Source organism: Amblyomma maculatum, chromosome 1 (assembly GCF_055883805.1).
Source record: "Amblyomma maculatum isolate TAMU_Amacu chromosome 1, ASM5588380v1, whole genome shotgun sequence".
NCBI classification, from domain to species: Eukaryota; Metazoa; Arthropoda; class Arachnida; order Ixodida; family Ixodidae; genus Amblyomma; species Amblyomma maculatum.
In genome coordinates, this window is record NC_139344.1 from 161,504,604 (window position 1) to 161,527,496 (window position 22,893).

The 22,893-nt window shown below is 43.6% G+C and overlaps 1 protein-coding gene across 4 annotated transcripts in view; it reads left to right on the forward strand.

The window, feature by feature from the left end:
* Positions 1 to 22,893, forward strand: part of poe (E3 ubiquitin-protein ligase-like protein poe) — a 298,383-nt gene that overhangs the window by 137,780 nt on the left and 137,710 nt on the right. For 3 of the 4 annotated variants that reach the window (XM_084589458.1, XM_084589460.1, XM_084589461.1), the window contains 5 exons: positions 1,554 to 1,970; positions 7,071 to 7,208; positions 10,549 to 10,818; positions 17,089 to 17,340; positions 22,590 to 22,825. In XM_084589458.1, coding sequence (XP_084445584.1) covers positions 1,554 to 1,970; positions 7,071 to 7,208; positions 10,549 to 10,818; positions 17,089 to 17,340; positions 22,590 to 22,825 — 1,313 coding nt within the window. The remainder of the gene's footprint in view (positions 1 to 1,553; positions 1,971 to 7,070; positions 7,209 to 10,548; positions 10,819 to 17,088; positions 17,341 to 22,589; positions 22,826 to 22,893) is intronic. The other variant, XM_084589459.1, reaches the window with a different exon arrangement.

A 22,893-nucleotide genomic window follows, 5' to 3' on the forward strand; every position in this document is an offset into this window, starting at 1 on the left:
ATTTACACTTGACCTTAGCTTTCCATCTATTGTGCAAAGTTTGGTTTTAACTTCAGTTGACTAATTAACACTAATTAATTTGGGCTGATAACTATGACAGCTCAATTGCACTCAACCTAAGCTTTCCAAAGGTATATGACAATGCTATAAGGCGGTGGTTTTGATTGCTATATATAAGGTGGTTTTGATTGCATATATAGCTCATTAATGGTAATTAATAGGGTTCATTAACTAGTACAAACATTTGCACTCATCCTAAGCTTTTCTGTGGTATATGTCTTGATCCTATAGCTCAGTTTGGTTTTAAGCACAACTAATTAATGTAGATTAATGTGGATCGCTAGGGTTCATTAACTAGTACAGAACATTTGCACTCATCCTAAGCTTTTCTGTGGTATATGTCTTGATCCTATAGCTCAGTTCGGTTTTAAGCACAACTAATTAATGTAGTATAATGTGGATCGCTAATTATTACACTGCCATTATGCTTGGCTTGAGCTTTCCAAAGGTATACGACTCGATTCTGTAGCGCAAATTTTGGTTTTCATTGCAATTAATTTTGCCCAGTAATTGGTCAACATAGTGTATAAACCAATGATCCAAACTCGCGGTTCATCAAGCGATACATACTATGCTTAGACCAGGGAATTTCGCCCTGCTGAGCAGAATTAACGCTTTAAAAAACAAACTCATACAAAGCAGAGGCAATAATAGATCAGGTGCACAAATTAAAACATTTTATCATGCGACCTAAAAAATGTCTGGAGTATATAAACTTGCCTCAAAGCTTAGTTTACATCAGTACATTCCTCTTCAAAGCGGCTGTAAGAAGAAACCAACCTTTTATAAACGTTACTTTCAGCATTCGCAATGCTTTTATTGCATTTTTTCAAAATTTTGTGCACTACTGGAGCGCTGACCTGGCCCAAAAACATGCGCCTCCACTCACTGCTGCAGCCAGCCGGCCGGCGTAAAGGTGAAAAGGCAAGTCGTGCGCAGTACTCGCAGCCGCTGCACAAAGAGAATCAAGAAGGAAAGCTGGGCATGGAGGAGGGTGTCACTACTTTCATATCATGGGGCTTTAGCGAAGCCTGCAGTGCTGTGCCATCTACTGTCTGCATCTGGTGTCAGGGCAGCTGATAGGGGATATCGCTGTGCGGCAAGTGCCACTTGTGAAGTCGCGTCTGTCATGCAATGAAAAAACAAAACTGCCTCCTGCAGGACTGCTATATCATCTCGGTTTGGGCAAAATAGAGCGCTATACACCAAACCAAGCTAACTGACATGCTTTACGATAAAAAAGGGCCTTAAACTAGGTTTCTTGACCCAGATGCTGTCGCTAGATGTTTTTGGTATTGTTTTCCCGAGCTGTGCTGGTGGCTGGGCACTGTTTACTACTTTTGCTCCCAACAGTACATTGCTGTGGGAGCATACATATTGTGGCTGTAATAAACTAGCTGTTCTCTTTCACAAGAAGTGTGTACACTGCTCCTTTAAGGTTTTTGAGGGACAGGTCTCTAGAATACTTTGCCCTTCCCCTTCGTCTTGTGCAGGACTCTGTTGGCACAGTGGCTGGTGGTGGTGTATCCATCTACTACTCACATGTGCTGCAGCTGCTGTTCCTGAGTTATGCCAACGGCAAAAGTTTCATGGCCTGCATGCCCCAGATCACCACTGAGATCACTGACCCCGTGCTAATCCAGTTGAAGCCATCGGCAAGCAACAACGGTGCCTCTGGTGGCACTGCAACCAGCACAACATCCAATGCAGCTACAGGTGTAACGACAACTACGGTGACCACAGCAAGCAATGCAAGTGGTGGAAGCAGCAGTACCTCGAGCAAGCCGACACCTCAACCACTGTGCCAGTGGTCAGAAGTGCCCAACCACCCCGGCCTCATCCTGGCACTCATGCAGTTCTCAAACAACCCATTGGTGCTCATGATCAAGCCAGGAACTGTCCTTGTCCAAGTGAGCTTGTGGCATCATCAGTCCAGTGTTTTGCAGTGTGGCTGTAGGATATATTTTCCTCTTATCTCAAGAGGTATTGGAAGTATTTAATCCTGTTGGCTACTACAGAATGTGCTAGTGCTTTCGGGAGTTAACAGGTTCAATGTGTCGTGGGTCACCATTGGGTCACGCAGTGTGTTCTTGCTGAAAAATCAATGAACAATCAGTCATGCGATGAAGCTGTCGGACAGCTCAGATTTTTCAACAAACCTACGAAATGCACACATGCCAGATCGCTATTGCCATTTGTTAGTTCAAGAAAGTTGGCTTTGCCTTTGGCTCACTGGTGGTTTACGCCGCACCCAAGAATATTGAAGGGTGGCCACCAAGGGACCACGACACGTAAGGATTAGCGCTTCAAACACTTACCACAGAAAATGTGTTAAGTGAGGTTTTAATGTGAGAGGTGTGATCTGTAGAAATTGCTGCGTCACATGTGTTTGTGTTAATGCATAGTACTTGCAACCTTGTTACACATCCGTTGTCCATAGTTTACAATTGAAACTGGATCGTTGTGCCTTCAACAGTCTTCTCGTCTTCTCTTATAGGAATGTAAACTTCCCTCCCCACTAAAGTTTGCTACAGTATCACTTAATTCGATTAAGGTGATGTGATATGCTCGCCCTGAAAAGGCTGCTTCCTGCTGAGAAAAAGAAAACAACTTACTTCTATTAGAAGAGCCCTCAAGCGATGGCATTAAACGTCCAGCAAGGAAAGATAGGAGCAGTCATCTAAATATTGTGGAGGCACCAAAATACATGGCAGGTAGGGTCAGGCCTACAATTGGAGCAGTTATTTTATGGTTTTGGATGGAACCCAATTATTTACTGCAGAGCTTAATTGCCTCTTTCTCCTGCTATGGCAAGCTATGTGTAAAACTATTTCCCCGTGAGGTTTTTTGGTGGCGCTCTGTACAATTTCGGAAAAGCTTAGCCGTTTTGCATTCCAAAAAGAAATGCTGATTGGTTTCTAGCTTAAGGGGGGACGCGACCTTTGGAAACCGAAAAATTGCGAAACAGTCTATTTTTGGAAGATTATATATTCGGGTAGTATGTCTTGTAAACTACCATTTCTGTAATTATCAATGCCAAACTCGCCGTAGAAATACTCGAAATTAATTATATAACAAGCGGCGAGCAAGCGCCGAAAATTCTCAAACTTCGCGCGCGCGCCATTCCTCTCCCGCCAAACTGAGCACTGCCATCTTTGTCGTTTTGTTTGTGACTTCTTGCGCTTTCTTCTGCCACCCTCGGCGGCGGCGGTGCGGTCGAGGCGTGGCTTGCTTTTGATTGGGAGCCTCGTGGTGGCTTTCGAGTTTCCCGCGCTCGAATCCGTGAGAACGCGGGGGATCGGGCGACTACTATTGGCTGCTGCGGTCGCTGACGCATCGGTCTCCGTCGGCTACCTCCCCGCGTCGTCTGCTCCGGCTCTTTGCTGTCGTTGTTGGCTGTCTTTGTACTTCGTGCGTTCTGTTCGCCTTTCGCCATTTTTTCGATCTCCAGATTTACGATCTCTCGTAGTGCCCTCTGAACAGTTTCGTGGAACGTGTTTAACCTTTGCGTGGTCGCTCACGATGCCTCGAGATGTGACACGCGTTCAGTGCAGGCTTGGCTAGTTTTTTTTTTTTTTCTTTTTTTTTTTTCGTTTCGGCGTTTATGTCGCGGAAGATAACCCAGGAAGTCGCTTGCCGCGTTTGGGCCGCTCCTCATTCTTCTGGCGAGATGCCGCGAGAGAAAAACCGAGAAGCTGCTTGCTGCATCTGCGCCGCCCATCATGCCTCGGGCGAAATGCCGCGGGGGAATCGGGAATGCCGATTGTCGCGGCTTGCAGAGCACAGGATTGATGGATCTCAGCATGTGGAAAGTGGTCCGCGACACCAAAGCGGTCGCTGTAGCCGATCGGCTAGTCGCACAGATGTTCGTTGTAGCCGAGACGGAGCGCCATAGCCCTAATGTATATTTTGATGATCGCACCGGACTTATTCGGGATAAGCGAGTGTTCGTATTAAAGGCCCACTGTCCACCCTCCGGTCGAAAATATTTTCTTCCCTGGTGACTAAGACTTCGCCCCTAGAACGAAAGGCCGCAAAATGTTTTTTAAAAGAGTAACTAATAACGCAGTTACAGCCACCGCAATCACCAGATTCTGTCATTCTTCCCTCCTTCCGTTCCCTCGCAAAGGTTTTTCACTCTCCTGCCCGAGGTCGTCCAGCCTCCGCAAGACAAATTCCCCTCCCTCCTCCGCCAAATGCCCGAGGTCGTCTAGCCTCCGCAAGACAAATTCCTTTTCCTCCTCCGCGTTTGGCAGGAGGTGAGGCGTGGCGCTCTGCGTGCACGAAAAAAAAAAAAAGAAAAAAAAAACTGGGGGAGGGAGGGCGTGCCTCTGGATTCAGTCTGGCCGTGGCGAGGGAAAAGCGCGCAGCGAGCGGTAGACACCCATCCTTTTCCCGTCAGTCAGTGAGACGGACCAATGGATGTCGTTCTCGGGAAGTACGTCATAACTGTGGCTCGACCGGCCATCTCAGGGAATGGAAAAGATGGCTTCTCGAAGGAGATCATGAGAGAGCTTTGATTTGTATTTTCGTTGCTTTGCGGCGTGCGTGTCACTGTAGCACTGTAGAGGAAGGGGAATTTGTCTTGCGGAGGCTAGACGGCTGGGCAGGAGAGTGAAAAAACTTTGCAAGGGAACGGAAGGAGAGAAGCACGACAGAATCTGGTGATTGCTGTGGCTGTAATGCGTTATTAGTTACTCTTTTCAAAAACATTTTGCGGCCTTGCGTTCTGGGGGCGAAGTCTCACAGTCACCGGGGAAGAAAATATTTTCGACCGGAAGGTGGAAAGTGGTCCTTTAAGTGGGGCCGTTATAAGGGGGCTCGACTGCCTGAATAAATTTTTGAGGGCATGGCAAGCCCATGTATAAAAATATTATGTCTGGAATTTGTCATAATTATTTTGATTAATCAACATAGGTCTAATTGATAGCAAAAAAAAAAACAGTGCTATGCTACCACTTGTCAGCAAGGAAATTTAGAAAAAGGGCTTTGTCTTGCCCTGAGGAACCTATCTAGGAATCAGCATGACAAATTGCACAATGCCAGTGCCTTTCGCAATTTCTCCAGGCCTGATATAAAGGACCTATTCGAACCAATTTGATATGCTTCGGTAACTTGAGAACTAGCATGCACACTTCTATGAAACTTAATGGTTTTTTATTTGCTAATGTCATGAGCCTGTTCTGAAAATTTCATCATGATAACTTGAGAAACAAAAAAGTTATTGTTCTCTCAACTTTTGAGAGCCGTTTTCTCAATCAATTTTTTTGCACAGTGTGGCTGCTAGGAAAAGTCATATCTCAAGAACTGCTTATTGGATTTTCATGAGTTTTTTTTTTGTTACATACCTAAGTAAATTTCTGAGGGCAAGGCAATTCGTTTTTTTTTTTTTTTTTTTCAAAATATTTCGTGTGTAATTATTTGTGTGTAAGGAGTCAATTAAAATATCATTAAGTCAAGTGTAAATTTTAACACGAAATTTGTTAAAAGGGAACTGTCTTGCCCTGAGGAAACTATCCAGGAATGACCATAACAAATTTCACACTGCTAGCACATTTTGCAAATTCTCCAGGCCTGCCCCTAGGGACCCATGTAAACTATCTTGATATATTCCTCTAACTTGAGAACCGATGAGCCCAGCTCCATGAAACTTGGTAGTTCCTCAAATGCGTGTACTATGAGCATACCCTGAAAAGCTGCAATATGACTGTCAGGGGCTCCAGACTGACATTATCATTCCAGGGTTTTTGTTGCAAAAGCAATACTACGACAGCCAAAGCGAGACCTCGGGTGGCCGCAGCTACACTGTGAAGAGGCGTAGCCACAGTCTCCTCATAAAAAAATCAGCCTGCCATGACATTTGAATTCATGTTACTCCTATGCGACGGGCAGGAGCTGCCAACACGGGTCGCTCCCTTCATATAGGAGGGTGAGATCAGAATCTGCCTGCCAGAAATGTTAGCATTCTCGTTACCCCTACGACACGCATTCACGTCCATACGGCTTGGTTGAAGCGGGACTTTATATTTGTGCTGGTAGCTTAGGGTTTCGCATCATACCCTTAAAAGATGAGCTTAAATGAGCGCTTAAGTGCCCCAATAATGTAGCACCTTATACTGATAGGGCGTGATAGGGGAATGATGTAGCAAGCAAAAGAAACCCCGCCGTTGCTCTCGCAATTCAACTAGGGTTAAACAGAGCTAAACCACAACTAATCTTTTGACTTTGTAACTTAAATCTTTTTTTGACTCAGGTCTTTGCACACGTTGATCTTGTTATATTACTTCCATCAGAATGCGGCTGTGGTGGCTTGGCATCAAACTCATTACTTTTTTTACAACAGAATGCCAGAAATTCTGGGTCAATATGAAGAGCTTATTTTTCATGTGATACTAGTGTGTTTGAATGGCTTGATTCCTCCACATCTGAACCCACATGACAGTGTCAATACATGAGGCATAGAGGGGCCATTTGTATGAATGTTTAAACCAAGGAAGTTGAAAAATATTGGAGTTCTGTTGTATTTATATCTTACAGACATTCGGTTCCAAATGTTTTAGAAACATGGGAAATAATATGGATTTTCTCGATGTTAAAACATTGGTGCAGTGGTATTCTCTGACTTCCTTAGTCCGCTCACCTTCTGCATTTTAGCTGTATTAGGCTACTATGTAAGAACTGTGCAGAATTTTGTCTAGTTTTAACCTATGAACAGTGACCTGTGAAATGGACGTCCTTTCTGTAAGGGTTGTGGCACTGTTGCGATGGGACCTTGCTACTTTGATAGATATGATGTGATTTATGTGTTCACCAGATTGGCACCAGCAAAATGGCGTAATTGTCAGTTAGTGTCCAAATCTTTGTTCACAGTCCCTTCGTACCTGTTATCACCTTCACATGCAACAGTCTAGTGAGCATCTTCACAACATCAATTCTTAACAGCTTGTCTGAACTTGTGAATGTGGGTTTGTTATAATTGAAGTTTCTCCATTCTTTGCTATGTCTTGCAGGAGATTAAGATCCTAACGGCTAAGTCCAAGATCACAGACTTGGTGGCCATTCGGCATCCGACCTCCAGTGGTGAAATGCGCACTACACTGATTCTCCTGTGTGAAGATGGCAGTTTGCGCATCTACATGGCCTCTCAGGTATCATTTGACACTAGCTTGGAATGCAACGCAATGTGGCATTTGATTTTATTTGTCATGATAAGGTACATGTGAAGCATATGAATGAAATTCTATGCAAAGGTCTTGCAAGCAAAGGCCTTACAGTGTACATGTGAAGCATATGAATGAAATTCTATGCAAAGGTCTTGCAAGCAAAGGCCTTACAGTGGACATAAGGGGGGCCTCCTGTTATTGAGGTATCATCAGTTAGTATATTAAAAGACAAGGCAGCAAAACAAAAGAAGTGCACAAAAAGGCATTATGTGTACAAAATAAAAACAAATAAAAGAAATTTATGAACAAATTTGTTGCAGTTGAACCTCAATATAACTGAGTCTTACTTGCAGCCAAAAATTTCGTTAAATCGCGAATTTCATTGCGCTAAGTCATCATTTTTTTTTTCTCGCTTGCAGATTCCTGGTTGCTGGCTAAATTGGTGCATAAATGACAAATGCAAAATGCAACGTGTGTCAGCTCAAGTTTTAGTTCTTATCCAATTGTTCAGGTACCTTGACAACTCCTTGCGCGTCACAAGCATGTATCAGCAGTCATGTGGCTGCTGGTACTCCATGCTTGTGGCGCACAAGGATTTCGTTAAATTGAAAGTGCGGCATAAAACTACTTGCTAAAGCACGGAAAAAAATACATGGTTATCAGTAGAGCAAATATTGGGAAATTAAAAAAGAAATGCGTTACATTGTGAATTTCCTTACATTTAAGTTTGTTATATTGAGGTTCGACTGTATTACCATATACAGTCACTGACCAATTTTTTGGATGCCCGATTTTTCAACCTGCCTTGGTATTTTGACTCTGCCATGGCGCCGTCACATGCTCCATAAAGTCAGTTTGTGTATAATGTCGATCAAAATTTCAGACATTTGAAACTCTTCTTGTTATATTTTCTGGACTATTTTTCTCGGTTGCAGGTCTAAAGCTGCAAAAAAATTGCCACAATATAGCAGCAATTTTTAGAAGAAATGGGTTTTGTTTTTAGATTCTCGTCGACTGGGTTTTCGTAATATAAGCTTCACGGGTTTAGGGGATCAATGCAATTAAGCATGAGTTCATAATTACAAATGCAAAATATAAGGCCAGCAGCCTGGAATCTGCAAGCGGAAAAAAAATTGATGACAGACGTACCGCCCCACCATAAAACGTGTGCTTACAAAACCCGCATTGCAGAAGTTTCAGTACGCGTTAGGCCATGACGTCACTGGCGAGTTGGAATGGCAAAGTGCAAATAAGAAATACCACATTTACTCGCTTAATGAACATACTTCTTTTTTCAAGAAAAATCGACGTCAGGTTCAGGGGAGGGTTGAATACTTGAGTTGAAGGTCAGGTGGCAGAATAATTAGGTCAACATATTTGTACAAGGTTGTCGATCTGAATGGGGCAAAAGTAATTGTATGGCTGGCTTGATTTCGCAAATGTTTAAGGCATGAAAGTTGAGTGTTGTATGTACTGTAATAACCTGCATATAATACGAGGTGTAATTTCGGGATAGCAAAAATGGGAAAAATTTTCATCCATGTATAATGCAAGCGAGGAAAGATCAGAAGTATTTATTTGTACTACATTTTGCGGCTGTTCCGCGAATCGTAGGCACTCCGCGCTTTTGCGTCCAATGCAGCCCCACGCCAGGCATGAAATAGTACTGCGAACCTTCACGTTTCAGTGATAGTTCGCGCCCCTTCTCGCGCCGACATGCTTGCTTGGAAAATTCTACGCACTGTGAGGAGAAAGAAGAGCAGGTCATATTCACCTGGCAATTGTGGAAGCCGTAGTGTCCTCCAGCCGTTCTAAAACCAGTAGACCGCTTCCAGCTCGGACGCGGGACGACAGAGCACAAGCCGTTGGCCATCACGCGGCACATTCGCATCTAGCACTGCGCGCAGGTGCACGGGGCATGTGCACCCGAGAAGTGTTCTCAAATTTGGGTTTTCGCAATTGTTGTCATTCGGTACTCGTGTCATCTCCCGAGAGTTCCTTGCTGGAAACATCTTTCTGTATGAATGAATGAATGAAGCCTTTATTTGATTGAAGGATGGCTCTCGGCCACTGTATAAAATCTTTTTTGGTACCTTTAAACACGTTTGGTACCCCACATTTCTCGATAGCGCGACCAAGGCGCTCCTTGGGCGCACTGGTCAAGTGTCCGCGATTCGGCTGTAGGGCATGACCTGCATGGCTAGAGAAGCCCATGAGAGACCAATGCTAGGTGTCGGAGATCATGCGAGGTGTGCTCTGCATGCTTATGGTTGCGTATGCGTCGCGGGCACCATAGTTGTGGCGATCGCTGGGTCAGCATGCTAAAACCGAAACCATTGAAACAGTCAGTCGATGGCAATGCTAGAGAAAGCCTTTTCACGCTGGATGCCTGATGCTGATAGCACTTAATAATAATGAGGCCGGAACTGCTAATTTAGGCTGAAATTTGTTTTGATTGACGTAAAATATGAGGTGATAGTCTGACATGATAAGTCTGGGGAAAATCTTGTATGAAACATTGATTTTTACAGTATTTCCCTACGATGATAAGCAATAATTGAGGTGGCTATCTATAAAGAAGGGAGCGAAGAATATGCAGCTCTGAAGACTAGCATGTTCCAATTAATACGTGAATTCCAAAGGCAATTTTAGAAGTTCTATAGATCTAATATGGTCGGCAGCTATTACCACGCTCCTAGATTTAATTATCTCAATTACCAAGGCCGAATTCATGAACTTTTACATTATTTGATGACTTAGAATGTTCTGCAGTGTTCGAATATTCAAATGTTCTGGGTGTATTTGGTAATGTTTGACTATTCGGAAAACTTCAAATATCAGTTTTTCTAATCGAATACAAGTGGAATAAGGCATATTGAATTTGTATTTGAAATATTCGCACACCTCTGCACAACTGTATTATACTGTGGCGGCAGTCTACTGCACTTCACTCCTTATATGTGGATGCTGTGGGCACCTGCTCTGTTTTATTTCCTGGAGCTAGAGAAATAGGAAGAGTACCATGAAATGTCTCATCCTTCCAGTCCCGAGGCATATGTAACCGGCATCCAATGGTTTGCAGTGCCTACTGACTGTATTGTACTCTTAAACACATTTAAATTCAGCGTGGGTTTTGTTATCCATGTTATGCGATATTTCCTCTTTCCGCTTCAACTCGAGGTAACCGTCCGCAAGAATCAAGCTGCTGCAAATCACTGGCATTTATTCATCTCTGGTATTTACTTGCACCGGTTGTAAGCTCTCTTTTTGTCCTCTAAACATGGCTGCATAGGACACCTACTTAAACCTGGCTCATTCTTTATAGGAACAGACAGGATATTGGCTTACACCGGCATTCCAGCCAACTGCCATTGTAGGACTAGCAGGGGTGACTTCTGTGGGCTTGTCTGCTGGGGTCACTGGAGGTGCGAGTACAGCTCCTCGTCCTTCCCGAAGAAAGAAGTCTTTGCGAGGCCGGGTTGGCCCAAGTACAGTGCCAGTGTCTTTTCCTGTGGACTTCTTTGAGCACTGCACGCCCATTCAAGATGTGGAGTTTGGAGGAAATGACCTTCTACAGATCTACAATGCACATCAGGTAAAAAGTGAACATGTGCATTTTCAAGTGTCATTCGGCTACTGTATAATATTTCAAAGAGCTATGGAAGAGTTGGTTATGGAAGGTTATATAGTATTATGCATATTCCTTGACTAAGGAGCAAATGCATAGAGCCTTAAGGCACAACTGAGAATTTTGTATTAGCTATACAATAAAAACACAAGTAAGAACTTAAAAGAAGCAATGAAAGAAGCAGGTTAGAGCACAATCACAACTATGGGACTTTTTTCCATATTAAATTAGCTGAATATATCGAACTGTCAATTTAGGGTTTTTCTAGGCAGTATTGCTTTTAGATGCCTCTCCATTCAAACAAACATTCAAGACAAACATTTTCTTTGCCTAAGCCTCTAATTCTGCATGGGCCTCAAAGGGAACCAAATACAGTCATTCCCATACATATCAAAGTTAAAGGGAGTCTCCAGTACTTCATTGTATAAGTAATTCGATATACATATAAAAAAAAATGTCAGTAGGTAAGCTTATTTTTGTTCTACGACCAAGAATACAGAGCACGCAGGCTAACGATGTGCTTCTTGCTACGACATGCCGCCCGCTGGCGTCTTGGTAGTGAATTGCTTTATGTGCTTGAGATGAACACTGTGATTACAAGAGAATGAAAGGGCTGTCTAAATGAGTCTCTGTGTGCCAGTGAATAAAATAGACGCTCTAGACAATGTTACTGTAAAAGTCAAAACGTCACTCCAGGCATTAAAACATCATATTTCGACTTGAATGTCCATACACCTAGGGCTTTGCAGAGGGGAACATTTTTTCTTACTTCTGTTGCCTTACAAACACTTCACGTTTTTGCAATAAGTACTTTTTTTTTTTCCCCAGGTGGTAGTGTGTGTCGAACTCTGCTTTCAACTCTTGCAAAATCTTCCCTGTATCAAAACTTCAGCGTGAATACACTTTGGTGAATCGAGGTAAAAAAATGCATGCATTTCACTAGAAGCAAGAAACAAACAAAAAATGTTTGTTGCATTGCAAATTTCGTTATACAGTTGAACCTCTTAACGAATCTCCGTGTAGTGAATTCCTCGATGTTATGGAGTTCTCAGTTCCCCAACACCACCGCCACGGAAGTTTGAAAACTCGATGTGACGAATGTTGCGGCGGTTGACCTTGGTGTAACGAACTCACTGCGCCAACTAAGCCTTAGGTAATGCTGAATTACTGGAAAGTTGTCAAAGCCCTGCAAGTTTCATGACAATAAAACATGAACTGATGTGAGAGGAATTCTTACGATCGCAGCGAGCAACTGCAGTCGATACACTGTGCTACATTTTAGTGCTGAAGACGCATCTACATTGCAAATGCAGCAGTTTCTGCTGCTTTCGCTTTCGGTGCATGGCTTTACAGTAGTTCAAGCTCAAAAATCAGCGAAAAATAACAAGACAAAGAAGAAAAAAAGACACGAGGCAAGCAGAGCGTGCCCATCACCGCTACACGGTTGCTCACGAGTTTTCTTGCGTCGGTAGCGAGAACAGCGGAGAGCGCCAGCGAAGAAAGAGAGTTCACTTCTTGGAGCAAAGGTGATGGGCGAGCAAGGACGTGTGAAGACTTGAGCAGCTTCTTGCCTGGCGTCATCGTGACCCAACACTCTCACGCGGCCACACACTCTCTCCCCCAGGCTGCCTTCTCCTCCACACCCCTCTCACCGCCCCTCTCGTAGATACCCTGCGCCGCAGCGGAGGTCAGGGTTGCTGCCAGTCGTGCTGTGCCCTCAGCACCTGTGCTACCCTCAGTGTGATTGCAAACTGTTTCACCGTTTCTGGAACTTCGAGTAATTCTGATTTACTTTTTAAGGTGGTTTTTCTTGCATTCAATTCTTAACCTGGTTTTCGTCCTGCATTGCCGATTAGAGTTTTCACGCGAAAACTGCATATAGCAAAAACCTGAATGTAATGAAGAACCACAGATATTTTACAGTTTTGTTATAAGCAGGTTTAACTGTATTGAGGTTTGCTATGCCGAGGTTAAACTGTATAAGAGATCAAGGCTACCCTCAAGCATACCCAACAGCTGCACAAGGCCATGTAACCACTCAGGCTTTGCATGCAAAAAGTAATTTGAGAGGGCCAGTATGAGCAGTGCCACATGCAGGGATGTAGCTCACTATTCAATATATTTAATGTTCTGCTGAATGGAACATTGAAAAGTGGGGGTAGTAGTGCTATAATTTTGCAAGTGATTTTAAGTGATGTTAACTGTTCGCCATGAAAAATAATTAGGTATATCTAGGTTTAAGTGTCCAGGATTGACCGCAGTTAGTTTTGTAGCACATAGGACCAGCTGGTAAATTTCTCCAGGCACGCACTCTAGTGATAGGCCAAATGCTTGACGGGGGGGGGGGGGGGGGGTTCAGTTTGCTACTGACCATCTGTTTATCACATACATACTTGATGTGCTTACGCCACAAGCATTCTATACAAGTTCTGCAAATTGTTAGAGGGAAGGAACATTTCTTTATTTTGTGGTAGCATGGGAAGCATTTTGAAATAGTGAGTTTATACTGTCTAAGCTTAGCACTCACACACTTTAAACACTTAATGACGAAACAAGAAAGACCGGTATGTGAAATGTGCGTGTGAAATTTGCGGTGAATTCACAGTGAGCTACATCTTAATCTCATGCACAAAACTCTAAAGTATAGTCGAACCCGGATATATCGAACTCGAAGGGGATCGCGAAATAGTTCGATATACAAAAATCGGCTTGTGACGGCACTTACGATGCCAAAAAATGATACCGTATTTGTCGCGTAATCAACCCACTCGCATAATGAACCCACCCTGCACTTTTGCACCGAGAATTTGAAAAAAAAAAAAATGCGTTAAGGCCAGCTCGCTCACATGCAAGCGATTGAGCGATCTCAGTGACGAGCAGCAGCGACAGAGCGAAAAATTTCAGACTTGTTGGAACTGCGTCCCTCTCGCTGCTCGAGCCACCGCGGCAGCTCTAAAAAGGTTTCTGTGTTGCCGCGGCAGAAATCGTCGCGAGTGTTTTCGCTTGCATGTCTATGGCGCACGTCACTCCGTTTCGGTCGTCTCATCCACAGCTCATTTCGCAGCGATAACGTCGGGGCGCGTTTATCTTTTGATAGCTCCTGTGGTGGCGGGGAGCGAACTTGGCAAAGTGCCCGTGATGGCTTGATTGCACGTACAAGCCTGGTTCGATTTATCACGCCACGCTTGGGGCGAGCGTCATGATCGCAGCAGCTGACCACGTGCTTTCATTGATTCATACATGCAAGAATAAACGACTCCCGCCAAAAAAATAATCCTGCCGCTTTTTAACGTCCGAACAGCACAACGATAATAAAGGATGACTCGCAAAAAAAGAGAGAGAGAGAGCTGCCGCTTTTTAACGTCCGCAGGCACCATAGCCACCTCAGCAGCCGCGCGCAGAGGGTTCACACGCTGGAGAAAGCGTCGACGCCTGTCTGAAAACTGGCTGAGCTGGCTTGGCGCATGCGTAGCGCGTGCTGATGGAGAGAGAGAGCTCGGCAAAAGGATGGGCACACCCATGCACATGGCTTGCAAACGTCATGTGTTAGCGCGCGGAAAACGATAACTGCAGATGCGCACGCCTTTGGGGAATGGGCGCGGCACTGCCCTGACCAGCCGTCGCCGAACTGTCCCCTCTCATTCCTTCCGCACGTGGCTTGAAAACTGCACGCGGCAAACGGCCAAGAGTGATGCGATCGTCTTTGGGGAAGGCACACTTTCCAGTGCGTGGTGTAGAGTTCGATATATCGAACGACCGGTGAAATTAAGTTCGATATATGACGCGGCTTTCCTATACTTACTTGGGATTTTCAAGGGGATAATCCGTGAGGACAGGTAGTAACCGCAGATCCGAACCACGAAAAGGAAATAACAAGAATACGATTGGGATGGAGCGCATTTGGCAAGCACTCGCAGATTATGACTAGCAGCTTACCGATATCGCTCAAGAGGAAAGTATACAACAGTTGCATCTTGCCTGTACTCACCTATGGGGCTGAAACGTGGAGGCTAACCAAGAGAGTTCTACTTAAGTTGAGGACAATCCAGAGGGCTATGGAAAGAAAAATGGTGGGGGTAACATTAAGAGATAGAAAGCGTGCAGAATTGGTCAGAGAAATAACTCAAGTCAATGACATTCTAGTAGCAATTAAGTTGAAGAAATGGACATGGGCAGGACATGTAGTGCGAAGAGAGGATAACCGATGGTCGCTGAGGGTAACACACTGGATTCCAAGGGAAGGAAAGCGTAGCAGGGGGCGGCAGAAAGTTAGGTGGGCGGATGAGATTAAGAAGTTTGCAGGGGTCAAGTGGATGCAGCTAGCACAGAACCGGGTTAAGTGGAGAAATATGGGAGAGGCCTTCGCCCTGCAGTGGGTATAATCAGACTGATGATGATGATGATGAATCCGTGATTTCAATATAACCAAAATTCGATATATCCGGGTTCGATATAACCGGGTTCGACTGTATACACCCCAACATCCAGCGTTGCTTTTGGGCAAATAAAAACAGGTTTTTCATTTTTCTCAAATCTTAAACAACTTCATTTAAACCATAAATCATTTAGCTCAACAGACCATTTAGCAATATTCTTGGTGTGTGATAGCCGTAGTTGCTTATGTATCATAAGATGGTTTGGCTTATAGGGCTTAACGTCCCAAAGCGACTCAGGCTATGAAAGATGGTGTAGTGAAGGACTCCAGGAATTTTGACCACCTGGGCTTCTTTAACCTGCACTGACATCGCGCAGCACACGGGCGCTTTGTTTTTTGCCACCATCGAAAAGGAGTCACCGCAGCCAAGATTCGATCCCACATGCCTGTGCACAGCATTCAAATTCCCTAACGCACCACTACGCCGCAGCCGTGCACCACAAGACCTAATATAATGAAGTACAGTAACAGCATTCTTGCTGCGGTAGTTCAATGGTTACAGCACTCAACTGCTGAACCCAAGGCGTGAGTTAACCCTGGCCACGGCAGCTGCTTTTCTGTGTAGGCGAAAATCAAGGCTCCTGTGTACTGTACAATGTCACAGTACGTTAAAAATCCCCAGGAGGTCAATTTCTGGAGCCCTCCACTAATGCGTCCCTCATAGTCAGTCACTTTGGGACATAAAGCAAACCAAACCAGCATTCTGTGAGAAACAAAGGAAGGCTTACTTTGCACTTCATTTTTGTGCTCTACATGCTTTTTAGGACATTGTGAATTGCTTGAAATTTATGGTGACATTGTGCCATTGGAATGAGCCAAAGGTTGCCACATATTTTTTCATTGCCCGTGGGTGTCCGTTACATGTCCCAGCACGAATTTATAACCCAGCCATTGGTGCCGTTGACACTGGACATATATCCCTATTTGCACATTGTTACATTCAAGTATTGACATGAGGGAGTCCAGTGCTGAGGAACGTGTTGATGTCACCAACAAGCAGAGCTCCACTCCCTACACCATATTCACACAAGCAGCCATGGGAGGACGTCACTGTTACTATACAAGCCACTGGCTTAGGCAAGGGACTCTGCCATGGACATTTTATACAGCACAAGCTGCAATTCTTTTGAACACAGACATCGCGAGGACATAATTGCTACTATACAAGCCCCTTGTTTAGGCCAGAGACGCTGCCATAAACATTTCATACAGCGCAAACTGTAAACTTGTAGAGCATTTAAAAGAAAAAAAAAAACTCTACTCCATATGGTTTAGGTGGTTGGTGGGGGAGAAAAACATTTGTGGTAGCTGAAAAAAACTGTCTCCTCCCCAGTGACAAAGCCAGTCACTCTGCTGCCTGACAGACAGGATATGTTCAGTTGCTCTTGCCTGGGGAGGAAAGCAGCGCTTGTGTGAATAACTGCTCGTACGTGCTTAACGGAGCAGCGTCTAGTTCCTTTCGGACCACTTGGTGTATATTACTAGTGGATATCAATTATTACTCAGCAGAATACTTGCACAATATATGGTAGGAGAAAATTTGTTTTGTCATGAGAATCACGTTAAGAAACCTAGTGAGCCCGTTTTGTAGAGCTGTTGGATCATTTTATGTCCGGCAAACGAATAAAAATATTTCAAGCTGCAGTAAGCCCTCAGATCGCAGCCACTGAACTGTAGCTTTCCATGTTGTCAGCAAGTGCCTCATGATAAACAGGTTCGCGAGAAATTGGGCATGATTATTGTATTAGCACTTGATCCACCAGAACGCAAGATAGCATTATATACTTGGGACTTTTATGCAGGTGAAGCACCGGCTGAACACGACAGGCATGTATGTGGCCTGCACAAAGCCTGGTGGCCTTACACTGGAAGTCACAAATACGGACACAACAATGGTTATGGTGGGTGTGCGTGTACTGGTTGGCTCTCAGGATGTGCAGCGTGCACCCTCAACAGTGGAGCTTTTTGGCCGTTCTCACCCACTGGTGCTAACACGCTCACGATGGTATGACTTCCCATTCACCCGGGAGGAGTCGCTTAGTGCTGACAAAAAGGTAAGAGAACATCCGCTATTGAGAGGAATATCCAAAATGAAAAAAAAAATCTGGCACACAGAGAGTGGGTCCTCCTGAAATATATGGCACTCAGTTATGTTGTTATAAATTATTGATATGGTAAAAACTAAATTTCTTTTCATTATCGTGCTTAGTGGAAGTGTTTTATTATTTATTTATTTATTTATTTCAGAAATACTGCCAGCCTTCACAGAAGTCCTTAGGCAGGAGTGGGATTACATGCACTGTTAAAACACACAGCAGAAAAGAAAAACCAGCTTAACAAGAGGAAAAACCTAAGAAATAAAAAATCATCCCGGTGTCGACCTGCCACCAAAAAATGGATTAAAATACTCGCACATCAACACGCTGTTCGTACAGTGAAATTGACCACAAAAAAAAAGAATAAAGAAGATACATTAAAAGCAGACATATGAAACCACATGCGCAAGGAAATGGTAGGCAATACAAGAGCAAAATACCCGAACAGATGAACAATGGCAAACCACATGTACTAGAAACGCCAACAGTAATAAAGAAGCACTACACGTGAATATATAACATAAACTCGACAGTCGGGCATTCTGCAATATCAGCAGGAAGTGCGTTTCACTCGCTGACTGTTCTAGGGAAGAAAGAATTTTTAAACACGTTGGTTTTGCAAGTGTATTCTTTCATTTTTTTAGAATGATTTGCACGCGTATTGTGCCGAATAACAGGTTCGATATATAGCGTCTGGTTTATTCCTAGCTTAGAAGAGTAGAGAAGAAGCATGTACTTCAGTCGTTCATGAATGCGACGTAACTGCAGAGGATCTAAATTAAATTTTTACACTAGAGCGGTTGCTGAAGTGTGCCAACTGTACGAACTATAAACAAACCTTGCTGATTTTTTTTTGATGTTTTCGAGTTTGTTAATATTCATCTTAGTATAAGGATCCCATACCACTGAAGCGTATTCAAGAAGTGGCCTGATAAATGTTTTGTAAGCTACAACTTTTATTTCTTGTGTAGACTGGCGTAGGGTTCTTCACAAGTAACCAAGTTTTTGCATCGCCTTTTTTTCAATGTAACACACATGTTCATTCTATCTGAGATCAGAAGTTAGAATTACACCTAAATATAACTTTCAACGGATGCTAGGAGGTGACTATTAATGGAGTAGGGAAAGGTTAGGGGCTTCCTTTTACGAGTGATTATCATTGCTACTGTTTTCTTCTTATTTATTTTCATTTGCCATGTTGTGCACCAGTTTTCTATTTTAGCTAGCGATAAATTTAACTCAGACTGGTCATTCGGATGTTTAATTTCATTGTACATATGCAGTCATCTGCGAAAAGTTTTATTTTCACGGACACATTGCTGACGATATCGTTAATAAATACTAAAAAGAAAAGAGGCCCCAGAACAGACCCCTGCGGAACGCCCGACTGGACCGGCCCATAACTGGAACACGCACCTTCAATCGACACGCACTGGTGCCGCGACAAAAGATACGCCGCTATCCAGGAAAGCAATGTGTCATTTCTAAGTATTGGTTGCAGTTTTAATAACAGCTTTTGGTGGGAAACGCAGTCAAACGCTTCCTCAAAATCTAAAAAGATATCTATTTGGCTCTGGTCTATATATAGCTGCCGCAAAATCATGTACTGCCTCAAGTAGTTGTGTGACCGTTGACACCCCCCTGCGGAAACCGTGCTGCCGAGGATCTATGTAATTGTGTTTTTCAAGATAAGTGGATATGTGTTTAAAGATATGTTCCATAATTTTTCCGCATGTGCACAAAAGTGAAATTGGTCTGTAAGACGAAAGAAGCGATCTGTTTTCTGATTTGGGTATCTGTGTGATTTTAGCATACTTCCAATCGTTAGGAAGTGCTGTTTCTGACAGAGATTTCCTAAATATGAGCGATAGATACTTAGCGCACCATTCTGCATACCTGAAAAGAAAGGCATTGGGTATCCCATCAATTCCCTGCGACGACTTAATATCAATGTCAAGTAAGAACGATAGAACGCCTTCTTCAGATATACATATATTATTTATCGGAGGGTTCGTGTTATTGACTGTGAACTGCGGTATCTTGCCATCGTCATCTGTATATAGGGAGCAGAAAAACTGATTAAAAGAATTCGCTATTTGATATTTTTCAGTGACAGTTACATCTGCAATGAACATAGTGGGGAATGGGTCTTTTCTAGATGAAAAATGTCGCCAAAACTTAGCAGGAGATGAAAGAAGAAAGTTTGTCATTGTTATATTGTGGTAGTTATATTTTGCTGCTTTTATTGAACTCTTGAGCTGTCGGCGCATGCCGGTAAGTTTCAGAACATTGGCCGCAGAGGGGCACTGCCAGATTTTTTTTCTCATCTTTTTCGTTTTCCGTTTTAAACGTACAATTTCTTTAGTGATCCAGGGATTAGTGTTGTGTACAAATTTGCAACTACGTGGCACATACTCATTCACACATTTCAATGCAAGATTTTTGAATATTAACCATAAACTGTTGACACAGCATGAATCAGGCTCATAACAAGACGTGAAATATGAAAAGGAGTTATCTAGTGTGTCCAGAACACCGTCATCAGCACGTGTCGAGTTTGGAAATACACGTTTTTCTTTCTTGCAATTCGTAATGGCGTTGAGATGCAAATTTAGGCATACCATCTTATGATCCGATATGCCGTCCATAACCTGCAGTTTTGGTTCACGACGAAGCAATTCACCCGATACAAAAAATAAATCTAAAATAGAGGCGGTACCATTTTGAATATGTGTAGGCTGCCTGACTAGCTGGATTAAGTCATGGAAAAGAATGATATCGACAAACGGCTCTGCAAAAGTTGACAACGCTTCAGGAAAATCTTTAGTCCATTCGATCGATGGAATATTAAAATCACCCCCTAAAAGTAAGTTATTGGAATATTTTGAGCACTCGCATAAAAAGCAATTCATTTCATCAAAGAAAATGCCCCTATAGTTAGATTAAGCTCCTTCAAGCAGATTTTAATAACGGCGGACTCAGTACCAGATATGTCAGGCAGCCTAATTGCGTGCAGTGTATCTCAACATTATGGCAACTCCGCCGCCTCTAGAACTTCTATCCTTTCGATAGATTCGGTTGCCGGGTGGTGTCACTTCGAAGTGGCTTATTTCAGCGTGTAACCACGTTTCGGTTATGATCAATGCATCAGGTCTGTGCGCTAATAAAATACTCTCAATATCCTCCGATTTATTAAGTATACTCCGTGCATTGAGGTTCAGACATTGAAAAGGTTCCTGAGCACTTGTATCGATTCATTGCTGCCCTTCCGACGCATGTTTCCTTGGCTCAGGGCGTTTCCCAGTGGGTATCCTCTTATTTGTAGCGTCATCCCATGCAAAGAACTCATTATCAACCTTAATTTTGTCATAGACTAACTTAACCTTCCTTCCTAATTTCGGACGTGCTCTCCCACAGTTTCTTCCTTTTTTGCCTGGTTGCCACTGAAAAGTCTTCAGAAATTGAAGTACCCGTATATTTCAATTTATAACAGTTTTGCAGTACGCTTATTTTTTCGTGATGGTCGATAAGCTTTAGAATTACAGAACCCGGTCGTTCTTGCTGTTGGCGGCCAATATGGTGCATTCTCTCTGTGGACGACACGGCTATGCGTAATTTGTCTTTGAACACACCTTCAACTACTTTTGAGGCAAGTTCCTGGGGCGTTTCATCGGGTTCTTCAGTAATGCCATAAACGAGAATATTATTCCGTCGGGAGCGATCTTCCAAGTCAGTGAGCTTGCTTTGAAAGTTGCGAACGCTTCTTTCAATATCAGAGACTCTAGCACTGACTTCTGTTATCGCTTTTGAGGTAGCTCAAAAGTTGAGGTTTGAGGTGCAGCCTTTCGTTCTGCTATGCTTGTTGTTGCTAACACATCAAAATGTGTTAGTTATTTATTCAATTGGACAGTTCCTAAAAGGAAATATGGAACTAGAGAAAGGAATGGCAAAGGAATGAATCATTTATAGTAGAATCCTGGGCCCGCTTGCACAAACGATCTTAAGACTGTCTTAGCTAAGTCCAGACTTAACTGGAGTCTTAAGGATAGGCCGCTAGCATGGCTGCTTAAGACTGGAGCCAAGACTGGGCTTTAGTCTTGACTTGAATAAGTCGCTTGTACGATTACGACTCTAGGCCGTCTTAGTTAAGACACAAGGACACCCGGTACCTAAGTCGAGAAATTAGAAAATACAGAGATGCGCTGGCCCAAGTGGTTGCTGAGGGCGTTCAGGGAAGCCCCTCTGGTGATCCACGAGCCGAACCGAAGCGTGCGGCTTGTTTAAGTCTGGACCGTTTAAGTCTGGACTTAGCTCCAACTTTATCGTGCAAGCCGGCCCTGGTGATATAAACCCTGTTGATACAACTTTTGGGACGATATGAACTCATAACGTTCCCTGACTGGAGGGCATTGCGTACAATGGGCAGAGTTTCAGATGTTCCAAACAACCTCCTGAGCCACTACGGATGATACAAACATATTAAATGTGACTGCAACCTTGAGCACTATGCACTGGGCGCACATTGTTGACCCTACGATTGCCTGTCGCATTGTATGCGCAAGGAGCATTTCTCAGCGGCTTGCGGTCCGAACGTCACTGATGTTGTACTGTATGCGCCACGCAAGAAGTTTGAGGCAGCGTGTGGCCCGCAAATCACCCGTAATGATTACCAATCACACCCTGCACATCGACTCCGTGATTGCTAGTCGCACTGTATGCACAAAGAGTAGTTTGCGGCGACACGTAGCCTGTACATTGCCAGCATCGTGATCTGCTGTCGCACTGTAGACGCCACAAGTGTGAACCTGGCTATGTGGCTGTAAATAAATCCTTTCAGCTGTAAACACATCTGCGTGGATGCCTTCTCTGTGCTTCTGGTTACTGATTTTTGTTCATTTAATTATAAAAAATTTCGGGTAGGAATTCTTTACGATCCTGTGAGATTTATATCACTGAGATTATACTGCATCTTTATAACCTTTTCTTTGTATCCGTAACTCGTCCACACAAAGGAGAGAGAACAACAAAGACGAACTCTTGTCTGTGTTGCTATCTTAATTTTGTCTACTTTGGCACTTCTTTGAGGAAAATGCACTAACTAGCCTGGCAAAAAGGTTTTTAAAAAAAGTTCAGCTTCTCTGCAGCTGTATGAATTTCATCATCGCTGCTTGCTGCAAATGTCCTATCTTTTGTTTCACATCACGCAGCTAAACATCTTCTTTGGACCAAGTAGTGACCCATCATGCGTGACAATGGTGGATTCTGTCAAAGTGTACGGCAAGTCAAAAGAGTCTTTCGGTTGGCCTGAAGAAAGTGACGAGTTTGCAACAGGAGTGGGCATCGCAGCACAGTCAAATGCAGTGGGAACAACTGGAATAGACTCTGATGGAATCCCGTCCACACCACTGCCCATCACCGCTTTGGACAGGCATGTATTTTGCAGGTGCAGTTCAGCATGGTCACTGTGAATCATTTTGTGGGAAACAAAATAACTGTGAAGAATCTGAGAGT